Below are 11,224 nucleotides of genomic sequence, written 5' to 3' on the forward strand. Positions count from 1 at the left end.
AATCCCAACGGATTCCAGTGATACCATTTAGTTTGAGCCTAACTGTTTTATCATACAAATTGGTACAGGCATGTACCAATCCATCTTCTGTGTAACCAACTAATTCCTCCACGGTGTAATCTTCTACACCGAAGATGGCAGTTGAACTGTTTCTGTTTCTGTTTATTGTTTTTTTTCCACACAGTTGAAATAAATTATATAATATAATGGGAAAATATTGTAAAGTATTATTATTTTCTTAAAAAATAGACAGCAATAATAATTAAATATAGGTAAAGTATTGGTGTGAAAGGAAGTCATAATAAGTTATAAAAACTATAAGGCATGACCACCAGATAATCAGTCGCATGCGACGTAGTAGGCCTAATATTATTTATATACATATACATACCGGTACATAGCATACATGCACGTATATACACACAAATACATACATACACACACCAACACACCAACATATAAGGGGGAAAATAAAGTAAAAGACAAAACAGGATACCAGAAACAAAATAAAGAAAGGGACTGGAGGGGGGGGGGGGGGGGTGGTGGTGAACAGGAGATTGAATTCATGGGGACCTTTTTCGATTTGGGGTGGGGCGTTTAGGAACGTACGCACCCACTCATATTAAAATAACATTTTATTTACAGATACACTTTACATAATGTATTGAATTAATCGATCAATCTTATTTTCTTATTCCTATACCTCATGAAAGCATGAATGTCATACAGTTTTCAAAAAGCTGTTTTAATCTAATGAGGTTTAATAGGCCTACTTAACACAGATGCCAAAATAAAAATATTTTTAATGCATTTCTCACTAGTTCAATCTCTTTTTTTTTCAGTGTCTCAGGTCTAATTTACCAATCTATCAAGAAGTGCGAGGTGCATGTGCAATCATTGTCAGCGGAACAAGATGTATATTGAATTGCCGGAACACAATGTACAGTACTATCAACGTCCGAATTTATGTGGTGGTCTGCAAATACTTGTGTATAACACTGGATCATCGGAATTGCATTACATTTGCAAATTATGTTTCTTGTAATCCTCGAACGATATTACATACTTAAATATAATTGGGCCTAAGGATTGTAAATACTGTATATATTACATTATATAAAACTGCAATATTTATGTTTTATTTATACTACGTTTGTATAGTAGCGATGTAACATTTCCGAGTATGTAAGAAATAAAAGTTAACTGCTGTGTAATTTATCATTGTGTGTACTTCCTTTGTCCTAATTGCATTATTTTATTATATTTCATGACATTAATTAGTATATAAATCGCATTAAATACATTATAATCAATTCGAATCGAATATGCCACGATTATAGGCTAATATATCTTATAAACACTATTTCCAAATAATTTTTACATGATACCAACAAATTACGAAATTTTCAGAGCAAGGTGCCGTCGAGTTTTACAAAACAGGAAATGACGTCGGTTGCTAGGCTACAGCTTATGCATATTCAGTAACACCTGTGCTCATTAGACTAACAATAAAAACTTTTAGCTCAGTTTTGACAAAATCGACCAAAAAGATTTTATTGTTAGTCTAATTAGAACAGGTGTTACTGAATATTCATGATTATGCATGAGCTTGTTGCTTAGCAACCACGTCATTTCCGGTTTTATGTTTTTTGGTGAGGATGTTCTCGAAAGGATGTCGAATTTTACAATACCGGAAATGACGTCGGTTGCTAGGTTACAGCTCATGCATATTCAGTAACACCTGTGCTCATTTGACTAACAATAAAAACTTTTAGCTCAGTTTTGACAAAATCGACCAAAAAGATTTTATTGTTAGTCTAATTAGAACAGGTGTTACTGAATATTCATGATTATGCATGAGCTTCCTGCTTAGCAACAACGTCATTTCCGGTTTTATGTTTTTGTTGAGGGCGTCCTCGAAAGGATTTCATCTTGATTTCTTTGCTAGGTTAATAGACGAATGGACAAAGTAGCTAATATTGATGAAGCAATTCTTCACTTTTGGTTTACGCCTATAAAGATATTTTAGCTATTGAATTTATTACAGTAAACACAGACATTGAATAAGATGAGAAGGAATGCATAATTCCATTTTATATTTATTTTCAAGCATTGAAATCTGTATACATTTTATTATATACTGTATATATTATATGTACATTCGGCAAAATCAACAAACCTAATTTGAATCCTCTAAATTATATACATTATTATCTTACATGTCTTACAACAAACAGGTTATTTTCTCTTTTGTTAAAATAAACATTAGCCTACAAGAATGAATACATATTTGCGAGATTTTTCCAGAGGAAAATATTAAAAAGATAAAAAATTCACACTGTATTTGAATTAATTTCATATCCAGAATTTTTGAAGGAAGCTTGATGAGTGACAACATATCCATAAATAATTGGTAAGTTCTGTTGCTCTTTCAAGATTGAGTCCGGACATTCTTTCCTGATATTTGTGGATTCTTTGTCTACCTCACTGGAATAGAAACATATTGAAAACAAATTTAGAAACAGAGAAAGAATTATTACGGAGTATCAAAAACATAATATATAAATAAAAACAAAAATTATATTATAATGTATGGACAATGCTTTCATGCCACGGAATGAATAAGGATTATTAAATACAGTACATACATGGTATTGGGTAGGCGTAAACAGATTAAAATGTGAGCATTCGATTGTCATGGGGAAATTAAATCTATAAAAGTGTACCATTCGATAGAAATTAATATATATAATTAATAAATACAGTATGTTCAAACAATAAACATAATACTATAATTATATCTTCATACAAACATTTTTCATGTTATAATATTTATTGACTGATTGATTGATTCGATGCTCAACATGCACAAGCAAGACAAAAACTGAATTGTCATCAAGAAAAGTAATAAAATCCATAGGTTGGGTTCATGGCAATATCGCCTATGTGCTTTTTGACCACAATTGGATTGGCTATCAAAATGAATTAGTTTGGATACTATTATTTTTTTTGTCGTGGAGTCGGACGATTGGGGTCGATGTTAATTTATGAGCTATGGTAACTCGGGCTACATGAGCAAGTCTATAGTTGCTTTTGAATTTAAAATATAATAATGTTGATAGCTATTTACAACAACCATATGTGCTACTGGGGCCCAGCATACCTTGTACGCAGTACCCGTGAATACAGGGCCACATAGAGAGGGAGTGACGCTCACCCTTGTACAGCTCATGTCTGGTTTTTAAGCTGTATCTGGTTTCCTTAATTTCTTTCTTTCTTTTTTTTTTTGTTCATATTTCGACATTTTTTTGGAGGGGCGCCATGAGCGTTTTCTCTTAACTGATACCGGCGCTTATAATAAATTTTCATTATTATTATTTTAAATATTATTATTATTATTACTATTAGGCCTATTATTATTATTATTATCATATTTTCCTTATTATCATTATTAATATTATTATTATTACTTATTATTATCATATTTTCATTATTATCATTATTAATATTATTATTATTACTATTATTATTATTATTATATTCGACTTCGTTTTGTTGGACTGGGTTGAAAACAAGCTAGACCCGAGACGTCCGAAGGGGGGGGGGAGAGAGGCGAAATTAGGGCCTGCGAAATTGTTGTTTTCTAGACGCTTTTTCTCCCGCCCCATCCCTTCCGGACCTGACAATTGTAAAACACACTAACCCAAAAAGGGGCTAAGATGTGTGTGTGTGGGGGGGGGGGTGTAAAACACACTAACCCAAAAAGGGGCTAAGATGTGTGTGTGTGGGGGGGGGGGCATATAAAAACCGCTACCATCTCTCAAACATAACAGAAATTGAAGGAGGAGTCACGAGGTGGTGCTGAGAGTGTTTATAATGTTTTAAAATGCAAACAAAATTAAACGAACCTCTCGAGCGTGTTGGAGCGATTTCAATCAAATATGGATCCAAATGTTAATACCTCATGGCATATCAACTGCTCTGTATTTTCGAAAAAAAAAAACCAATTTGACAGCTGTAGCCAGTGGCTGATTCAAGAGAGAGTGTGCAACCCGCCCACCTAAATTATTCAAAATTATTTAAAAAATAGAGAAAAAAAAATTAAAATTGCATTCATATTTAAGTCGTTTCCAGCCATCTAGAGTATGGAGCCGTGGGGGTTCCATAATCATAAATCCAATTGTGAAAGTACCACCCTGGATTCCCTCTATTTAGAATTCCTGGATCCGCCACTAATCTATATGTGATATCGACACCATGGAGGTACACATCCATTATTAATATCAATATTGATAAAGACGGTGTCATTTGGGCCTACCTCGATCACTTTCGCTGTCCTTATATATAGAAACTATTTTTGTCGAACAATAACAAATTTCGATTATTCATGATTAAATGTACAGTACTAGATAATGACAAGATTCAATAGAAACTATTTTTGTCGGACAATAACAAATTTCGATTATTCATGATTAAATGTACCAGATAATGACAAGATTCTTGGTAATACATTTCATATCATGTCAATTTAAAAAATAGATACGAATTTACAATATGAAACAACGAACGGAACAAGCCCCAAGCTGTAATAATACTTTCAGTGGCACTTAGAATGCATGTTATTGTTGAATAGAATGCAGCCATGTCAGTGCATGCTTCTGTGTCAAGGAAATTGTCAATGCCTTCAATGCCTAACAAACTTAATCAAAATAATAACCATAGAATGAAGACAGAATTGCCATTTAACTATTGAATTAACGATGCAAAATGGTCTATACCGGTATATTATTGTACTCACGTTTGTTATTAATTGTAAAGCTTCCTTCGTAGTCGTTAACTCCATTCAGTATTGTTTATATGTAAAATGCCACCTGGAGAGGATAAAAAAAACCAATTCATTATTCATTTTCTAATGCGCCATGCCATTCCCCCCGCCGGGGCGTCACCCCTGGACCCCACCAGTGAGCTACTCGGTCGCGCAAGTGCTCCCTCGCGATTCATATTATGGCTGACCCCCCACTTTTGTGACTGCTCCCAGCACCATGTGTGACAAACATTGTTAACGAACACTATACAATGTCAATATTATTATAAATATGTTGATTATTATTATTATTAGTATTATTATTATTATTATTATTATTATTATTATTATTATTATTATTATTATTATTATTATTATTATTATTATTATTATTATTATTATTATTATTATTATTTGTTGGTGCTTAGAGACCTTGTTATCTTCGGCTTATAAATCGACCTATTATTATAGATTTTTGTTTTCATTTTCAAACGAACATTACAAGCTCTCTTTTTTAGTTAAGCAACTAGTGTGCACCATATTGATTGACGTCTGTAAAGCGGGCGTCTGTAAAGTTTCTTGAAACATATATATTCTAGAGCATGAAGAAAACAATGGAATCGCTCGCCCGCCTTGAGAAATTCTGTATTTGGGCACAGGGCGGAGGTAGGCACTATTATGGTGCGACCAGCGTGACCACTGCTTGGATATTTACCCAAGATCTTGGGTAATTTGACTTGGTCTTGGGTTCTTGGGTATTCCGTTCAAATCCTTGGGTATTTTTTTCTTGAAAATTGAATATTTTTGTCATAGAGGAAAAATTAAGAAGTAACAAAGTATATTTCAGTCCATTCAAGTAAGCAAAACTCAACGAAGTGCACATAACATTGTTAATTGACTGTTAATTGCTATAAACATGGGTTCAGAATTGTTTATTTGTGATTTGCATTGCCATTGATCTTAATTAATGCATTACATAATAAAACTTGAACACTGATAACACTGGCCGACTGAGGGCGTATTTTTCTATCTGTATTATCACCTCATGAATATTAATTTTAATAATTAACACAAACAATTACAATAAAAAATGGTTTATAAATTGAACTAAAAGGGAAACTATACATGCGAAAAACACGTACGTATTTTTCAAATTTTAATGCATTTTCAGGAAGCTTGGGTAATTTTGGGCAATTTTTGTTGAATCTTGGGTAATTTCGACCCAGTCATTGGGTATATCAAAAATTGTGAGTGGTCACGCTGGGTGCGACGCTCTAGTTCTGTTTATGTAAACGATGAAGATGTAAGTGTAACTGATTAGCTTACAGTAAACCATCAAACTAACGTAATATTAACACATTTAAATTCTATCTAACTTAACGAAAACACCAAGATAGGCCTACTTAATTAGGTCATTATTGAAATAAAGTTCTTTGAAGTTTACTACAGAATTTATACATTGTAATTAATGTATCATAGGTTGTAAAAACTGTAGTAAACAACTTTACGCTTGATATTACGAATTAGTCTTTGTGTAACGAAATGATAGGTTAAGTGTTATATTAAAGCCGGCACGGACTCCCACCCTCCTATTTTTTTTCAAAATTATTTAAAAAAAAAAGAAAACAGAAAATTATATTCAAATTTGAATCTGAGAGTGCCATTTCAGGCCATCTAGGTGCCATAACCACCATTTTTTCTTGCCCCGGCAACAACCATAGTGAAGCTGAGGAGGGTGTACACTTTATATGTGCAATCCCACCCTGGACCACCTCTAGGCTCGACTTCCTGGAACCGCCACTGCTGAAGTACCATTCCGGCCTCCTAAAAGGGTAATATTTTCCTCGGGAATACCATCAAGGATACCACCCCCACATGATGAATAAATTAATTTTGATCGTGCAGAAGCAATCTCGACTTGGACTTACTTCGAAAAATACAAATTATAGTCATATTACAGTAGCTTGATGCTTATAAAATAACTAATACCAATACTAATTTACCAAACTTCGTCAAATATCCTTAGCTTCCAAGTGGGCTTCCACCGGGGGCCCTTGGTGGCCCCTTGGATCCCAGCCTAGATGCACGCTTTGCTCGTACACTGGATTTATTACCCCCACACACTTTCAAAAACGTTCCGCCACCGTTGTTAGCAGCTGCTATTTCCGGGCATTCAAAAAGAGGTGCCAAAAACCCAGACCCCACTAACTTCAAATCCTCTACCTGTAGCAGGTTTGTTTAACAGCCAAATATGTTTATCCCTCCCCGCCCCGCTCTTATTATGATGGCTTCCGACGCAGTGTGAGCATTTCAGTCAGTTGTATGAGAGAAAGTGCCTAGTCTAATGGGTATGATACTCGCCTTGAAAGCGATAGGTTGCAGGTTCTAATCCCACCACACTTTTTTTTACAGTGGCATATCTAGTGGGGTGCTCTTATACACATCTTCAGTGCATGCAGTCATCATGTTCATTACTTTTTACGCCTCGATCCTCGGGAATTTTTTAGGCTACGGTATCCACATCACCTCAGGGCAAGATTTCACCATTCCCCTCATGAGCAAGTTACTATTTGTATAATATGTAATAGACCCCTAATAGGTAATAGATATAAATAATATAATGTATAAATAATACTGTAGATAATTGATAGGATAATTTACAAGAGATTAATAGGTAATATATTAAGCATGTGACTTTTTATTATTTTAAGAGGATGAAGAAATTATGTTTGAGTAAAGGGGTTGTTTCACACGAAAAGATAAAAAAGTGCTAAAAACACAAAGGTATTTGAAATAAAAAGAAACATTGTATTACTTTGATTTTATGAAGATGATATTGAATAAAGGTGGTGTTTACACCACGAAAGAGAAAAAAATTGATAATAGGTAAAAGATAATAAATAATAGATATATAATAGATCATAAATAGATAAGTTTCCTAATAGATTATAGACAGGCCCAAATAAATAATCCCATAATAGATAATATCTAACATAGGTAATAGATAATATGTATTAGATCAATCAGGATTGTTTAGTTTAAACATTCACATGTACAATTTGTAGTTTAAAACTACAAATTTGTAATATTTGTTGTTGCATTTTGTGTTGTACTTCATACAGCAAAAAAAAATAATATTTAGTTTTACATACTTTTTTTAAATGAAAGTGGAAAACTGTAAATTGTTACAAAACAATAATTAACGATGAGTCTATTCCATTCTTCGGGTATTTGTAGAGCGCCTTTTTGCAAATATAAAGTAGGCACAATTAATAATTGTGAAGCTGGAAAACTAAATCAATCACGGGTTTGTGAGTAGTAGGCCTACTAAATATCTTGCAATAACAATAATGTTTGATGTTATTATAAATGTTCAAACATTATACATGTAGAAGACACAAAAGTAGAGCATAAACAAAAACTTTGTTTCGGAATACTTTAATGATCCTTAACACCACTCAATCCTTAAACTCACTCTCTCTAACCTTGTTCCTGAAGAACATAGTTCTGCCCTCTATCGGGCGTACAGTCAACGGGATGACATAGATGATGATGGTCTTAATATTCTACTTTAAATCACTATTCTACAAAACTTAGCTTGAATCTACCAATTAAGTACGAATTAAAATAAAATGCATACCACAATGCTGACTGTATATCTACCCTAGATTCCAGCCGAAATTTGTATTTATCCTCAAGAACGGATCCATCAATGAGCAAACCGAGTCTCTGTACGCTCGTTGGTGGCACAGTCCAAATAAACTTCGGATAAGTTTAATGTATACATAACTTTTAGGGTAGTCTTTAAAAACAGATGCGTTTGCTACTATTAGCATTTCAGGAAGAAAAAGCTGGAAGACAATTCTGGGTTTTTATACAACATATACATAATTATGGGGAAAACTATAATTTATGCAAAAGGCCAAAAACTAATAGATCATATCTAAAAAAAAAAAACATACTATACAACATGAAAGACAGACAACAATATTGCTACTGCAAACTATAATAATATTCCTTATGTATGTATCTTGAAAAAAATATTTATCGTCTAGATACAGAATCATATATGCAGATTTTTTTCACTTTAAATCTTTCCCAACTTGTTGAAAACAGAAAAAAAAACTTTAAAATTTAAGAAAAACATAGATTCATACTTAGGTAGCTATAGATAGTATATGATGTCATGATTAATAATTAATACCTGTAAACAATCACCCTCTAAGAAAAAGTGCTTGTAGATTTAAAGAAAACATACTAAGAGAATCATAGTTATATTGGGACTGTTCTTTTATACAAAAAATAATCCTAATTTTACAAAACACAACCACACATATACATGCTCCATAATACATACATAACCAATGTACAAACAAAACTGTACACATATATGTATATGTATATATACACATATACATATGTATAGATGTATGCTTTCATGTATACACAACACATAATATGTAAACAAATGCATAATGTATATTTTTATATTTTATATCACATACAAACATACATATACATATTATATGTACTTAAAAATGGTATGTACTTCAAAATGAAAATTACTGTAATACATTGTCTATAAATACATCCTACTTTTAGGACCCTGTTACCATTAATTTATAACATACATTGCGTGCTTAAAATATACTGTACACTCTTAATTATATTCGATAAGGTTGCATTTTGGAGAAGAAAATCTCCGGAAAAAATATGGAAAACATGGAAATTTTGAACTATGTAAATGATTACAGTTTTTCTGATGTACCTTGTTATTTTCATTACAATCCTTAATTAATTCACTGGAGAGTACAATATTATAAAATATATGCATTTTATTAATTGGAAGTTTTTGTTAAATTGAAGACATATGTTAGACACTGTGAGCTCTATATAATGCACATTGCATTGCTGTAAATGGCATCATTCTATGAGTACATATGATTTGACTTTTTTCAACATGACAAAAATAAAGTTCAATTGATCACAAAATATCATTTCTCAGTTCAACTAGTACTATATTTTGTTTTCATGGCTTTTAATATATTTTACCTGGTAGCTATTTTTAAAATTCCAGCACCATCCTCTCTTATTTAAGTATAGACATTGTAAAAGTGGGTGGAACAGTTTATTGGTTGTCAACAATAATGGAAGAAAAACAATCCAAGCTAAAAAAATCCAAGCTATAAACATTGCAAAAGTAGTTGGAAGGAACAATTGCAAAATTATCCAGTTATTGGGAAACAGCACTCATTATTTTTCTTTCTATGTCATCTATTTTTTATGTATGAATGTAAAAAATGTAAAAAAGAAATTACCCAATATTAAAGCTTTTGAAGCGATATAAAACACAAAACAGAAAATTTTAGAGATGCTAAATATGCAAATATAAAAAATATAACCACTTTGGTACTTTAACATAAAAAAACAACCCCAGCAGATAGTTCAAATAATGGATTTGAATTAAATTGACTTACAAATCATTGATTATGAGATACTACTACATCGGTCGGACTAACTGTTAACAGCATTATCCTTAATAAAAATATTTTTAGAAAAAAAAAAGAGAAATGAAAAATCCATTGTTTTGGAATGTTTATAATCATATAATCGAAAAATCCTGATGATTATAATTTTGTAGTAGTTTTTAATTTGTAGCACACATATCTGTTTAATAATTGTTCTCTGAAAATGGAGTTTCAAAATTTTAAAATAAATTGTTTTCCAGAAGATGGACAATATCATGTTTAGAGTTTTAAAATTATTACAAAAATGGAATGTATCTAATTACAGAACATGAATTGTCCAGAAATTTAAGAAATTTTATTAAAATGACTCAATTATTCTCATACTACCCTTTTTGTAAACTTAATTACGGTAGCTGCCAAGAATTAAGTAAAGTGAGAATATCAGATCATATGCACATTTAACGTACAAATTACCAACAATTTCTGAATTTGAAGTGCAATTTAGATCTATCATAATCCCAAACCTCCTGTTGTCGACAATTTCTTTTTTCCAACACGCACTATTCTTCTAGCTACCAGGTATGTGATATAGTTCAATATATATAGCCATGTACTTGAATGTTAAAGTTGATAGCACCAGTTGCCAGCTACCCCGAGAAGGACATATCAAAATCATCGACAATTAGCGGTTGACCATCATCCTCTATATCATCAATAAGATGTTTCTTTTCATCTAAACTTAATTGAGAGCCACTGTTTCGATCATTGTAAAGAGATCCATAAGCTGGGTTTGAAAAATTACTTGTCTGGGGGGAAAAAATAGAAAAATCATCATAATCAATACAAATAATTTACATTTTAACGAGATTTGTTTCATTGATAACGGTACTCATAATAATAGGTTGATCTATAAGGCGCAAATAAACAAGGGCTCTAAGCAACAGGTCCAGGG

The 11,224-nt window shown here is 32.2% G+C and overlaps 1 protein-coding gene and 2 long non-coding RNA genes across 3 annotated transcripts in view; 1 reads left to right on the forward strand and 2 right to left on the reverse strand.

Annotated features, from left to right (window-relative positions):
• The window catches only part of LOC117109635, a 3,161-nt gene extending 1,940 nt beyond the window's left edge, over positions 1-1,221 (forward strand). Inside the window, exon 2 of the long non-coding RNA XR_004445565.1 lies at positions 843-1,221. This is a non-coding gene — a long non-coding RNA (uncharacterized LOC117109635). The remainder of the gene's footprint in view (positions 1-842) is intronic.
• A 948-nt stretch (positions 1,222-2,169) lies between these two features.
• Positions 2,170-4,899, reverse strand: LOC117109533. Its single transcript, XR_004445542.1, has 3 exons — positions 4,799-4,899; positions 3,909-4,060; positions 2,170-2,487 (listed from the first exon to the last, which is right to left on the reverse strand). It is a non-coding gene; the product is annotated as an uncharacterized LOC117109533 (long non-coding RNA).
• A 3,327-nt stretch (positions 4,900-8,226) lies between these two features.
• LOC117109550 (low-density lipoprotein receptor-related protein 1-like) overlaps positions 8,227-11,224 on the reverse strand; it is a 118,541-nt gene continuing 115,543 nt past the window's right edge. The window contains exon 88 of the mRNA XM_033251920.1: positions 8,227-11,078. Coding sequence (XP_033107811.1) covers positions 10,920-11,078 — 159 coding nt within the window. The 3' untranslated portion in view covers positions 8,227-10,919. The remainder of the gene's footprint in view (positions 11,079-11,224) is intronic.

The sequence above is a fragment of the Anneissia japonica genome, unplaced genomic scaffold (genome assembly GCF_011630105.1).
Source record: "Anneissia japonica isolate Jap-2015-1 unplaced genomic scaffold, ASM1163010v1 scaffold287829_len2072220_cov186, whole genome shotgun sequence".
Classification (NCBI taxonomy): Eukaryota; Metazoa; Echinodermata; class Crinoidea; order Comatulida; family Comatulidae; genus Anneissia; species Anneissia japonica.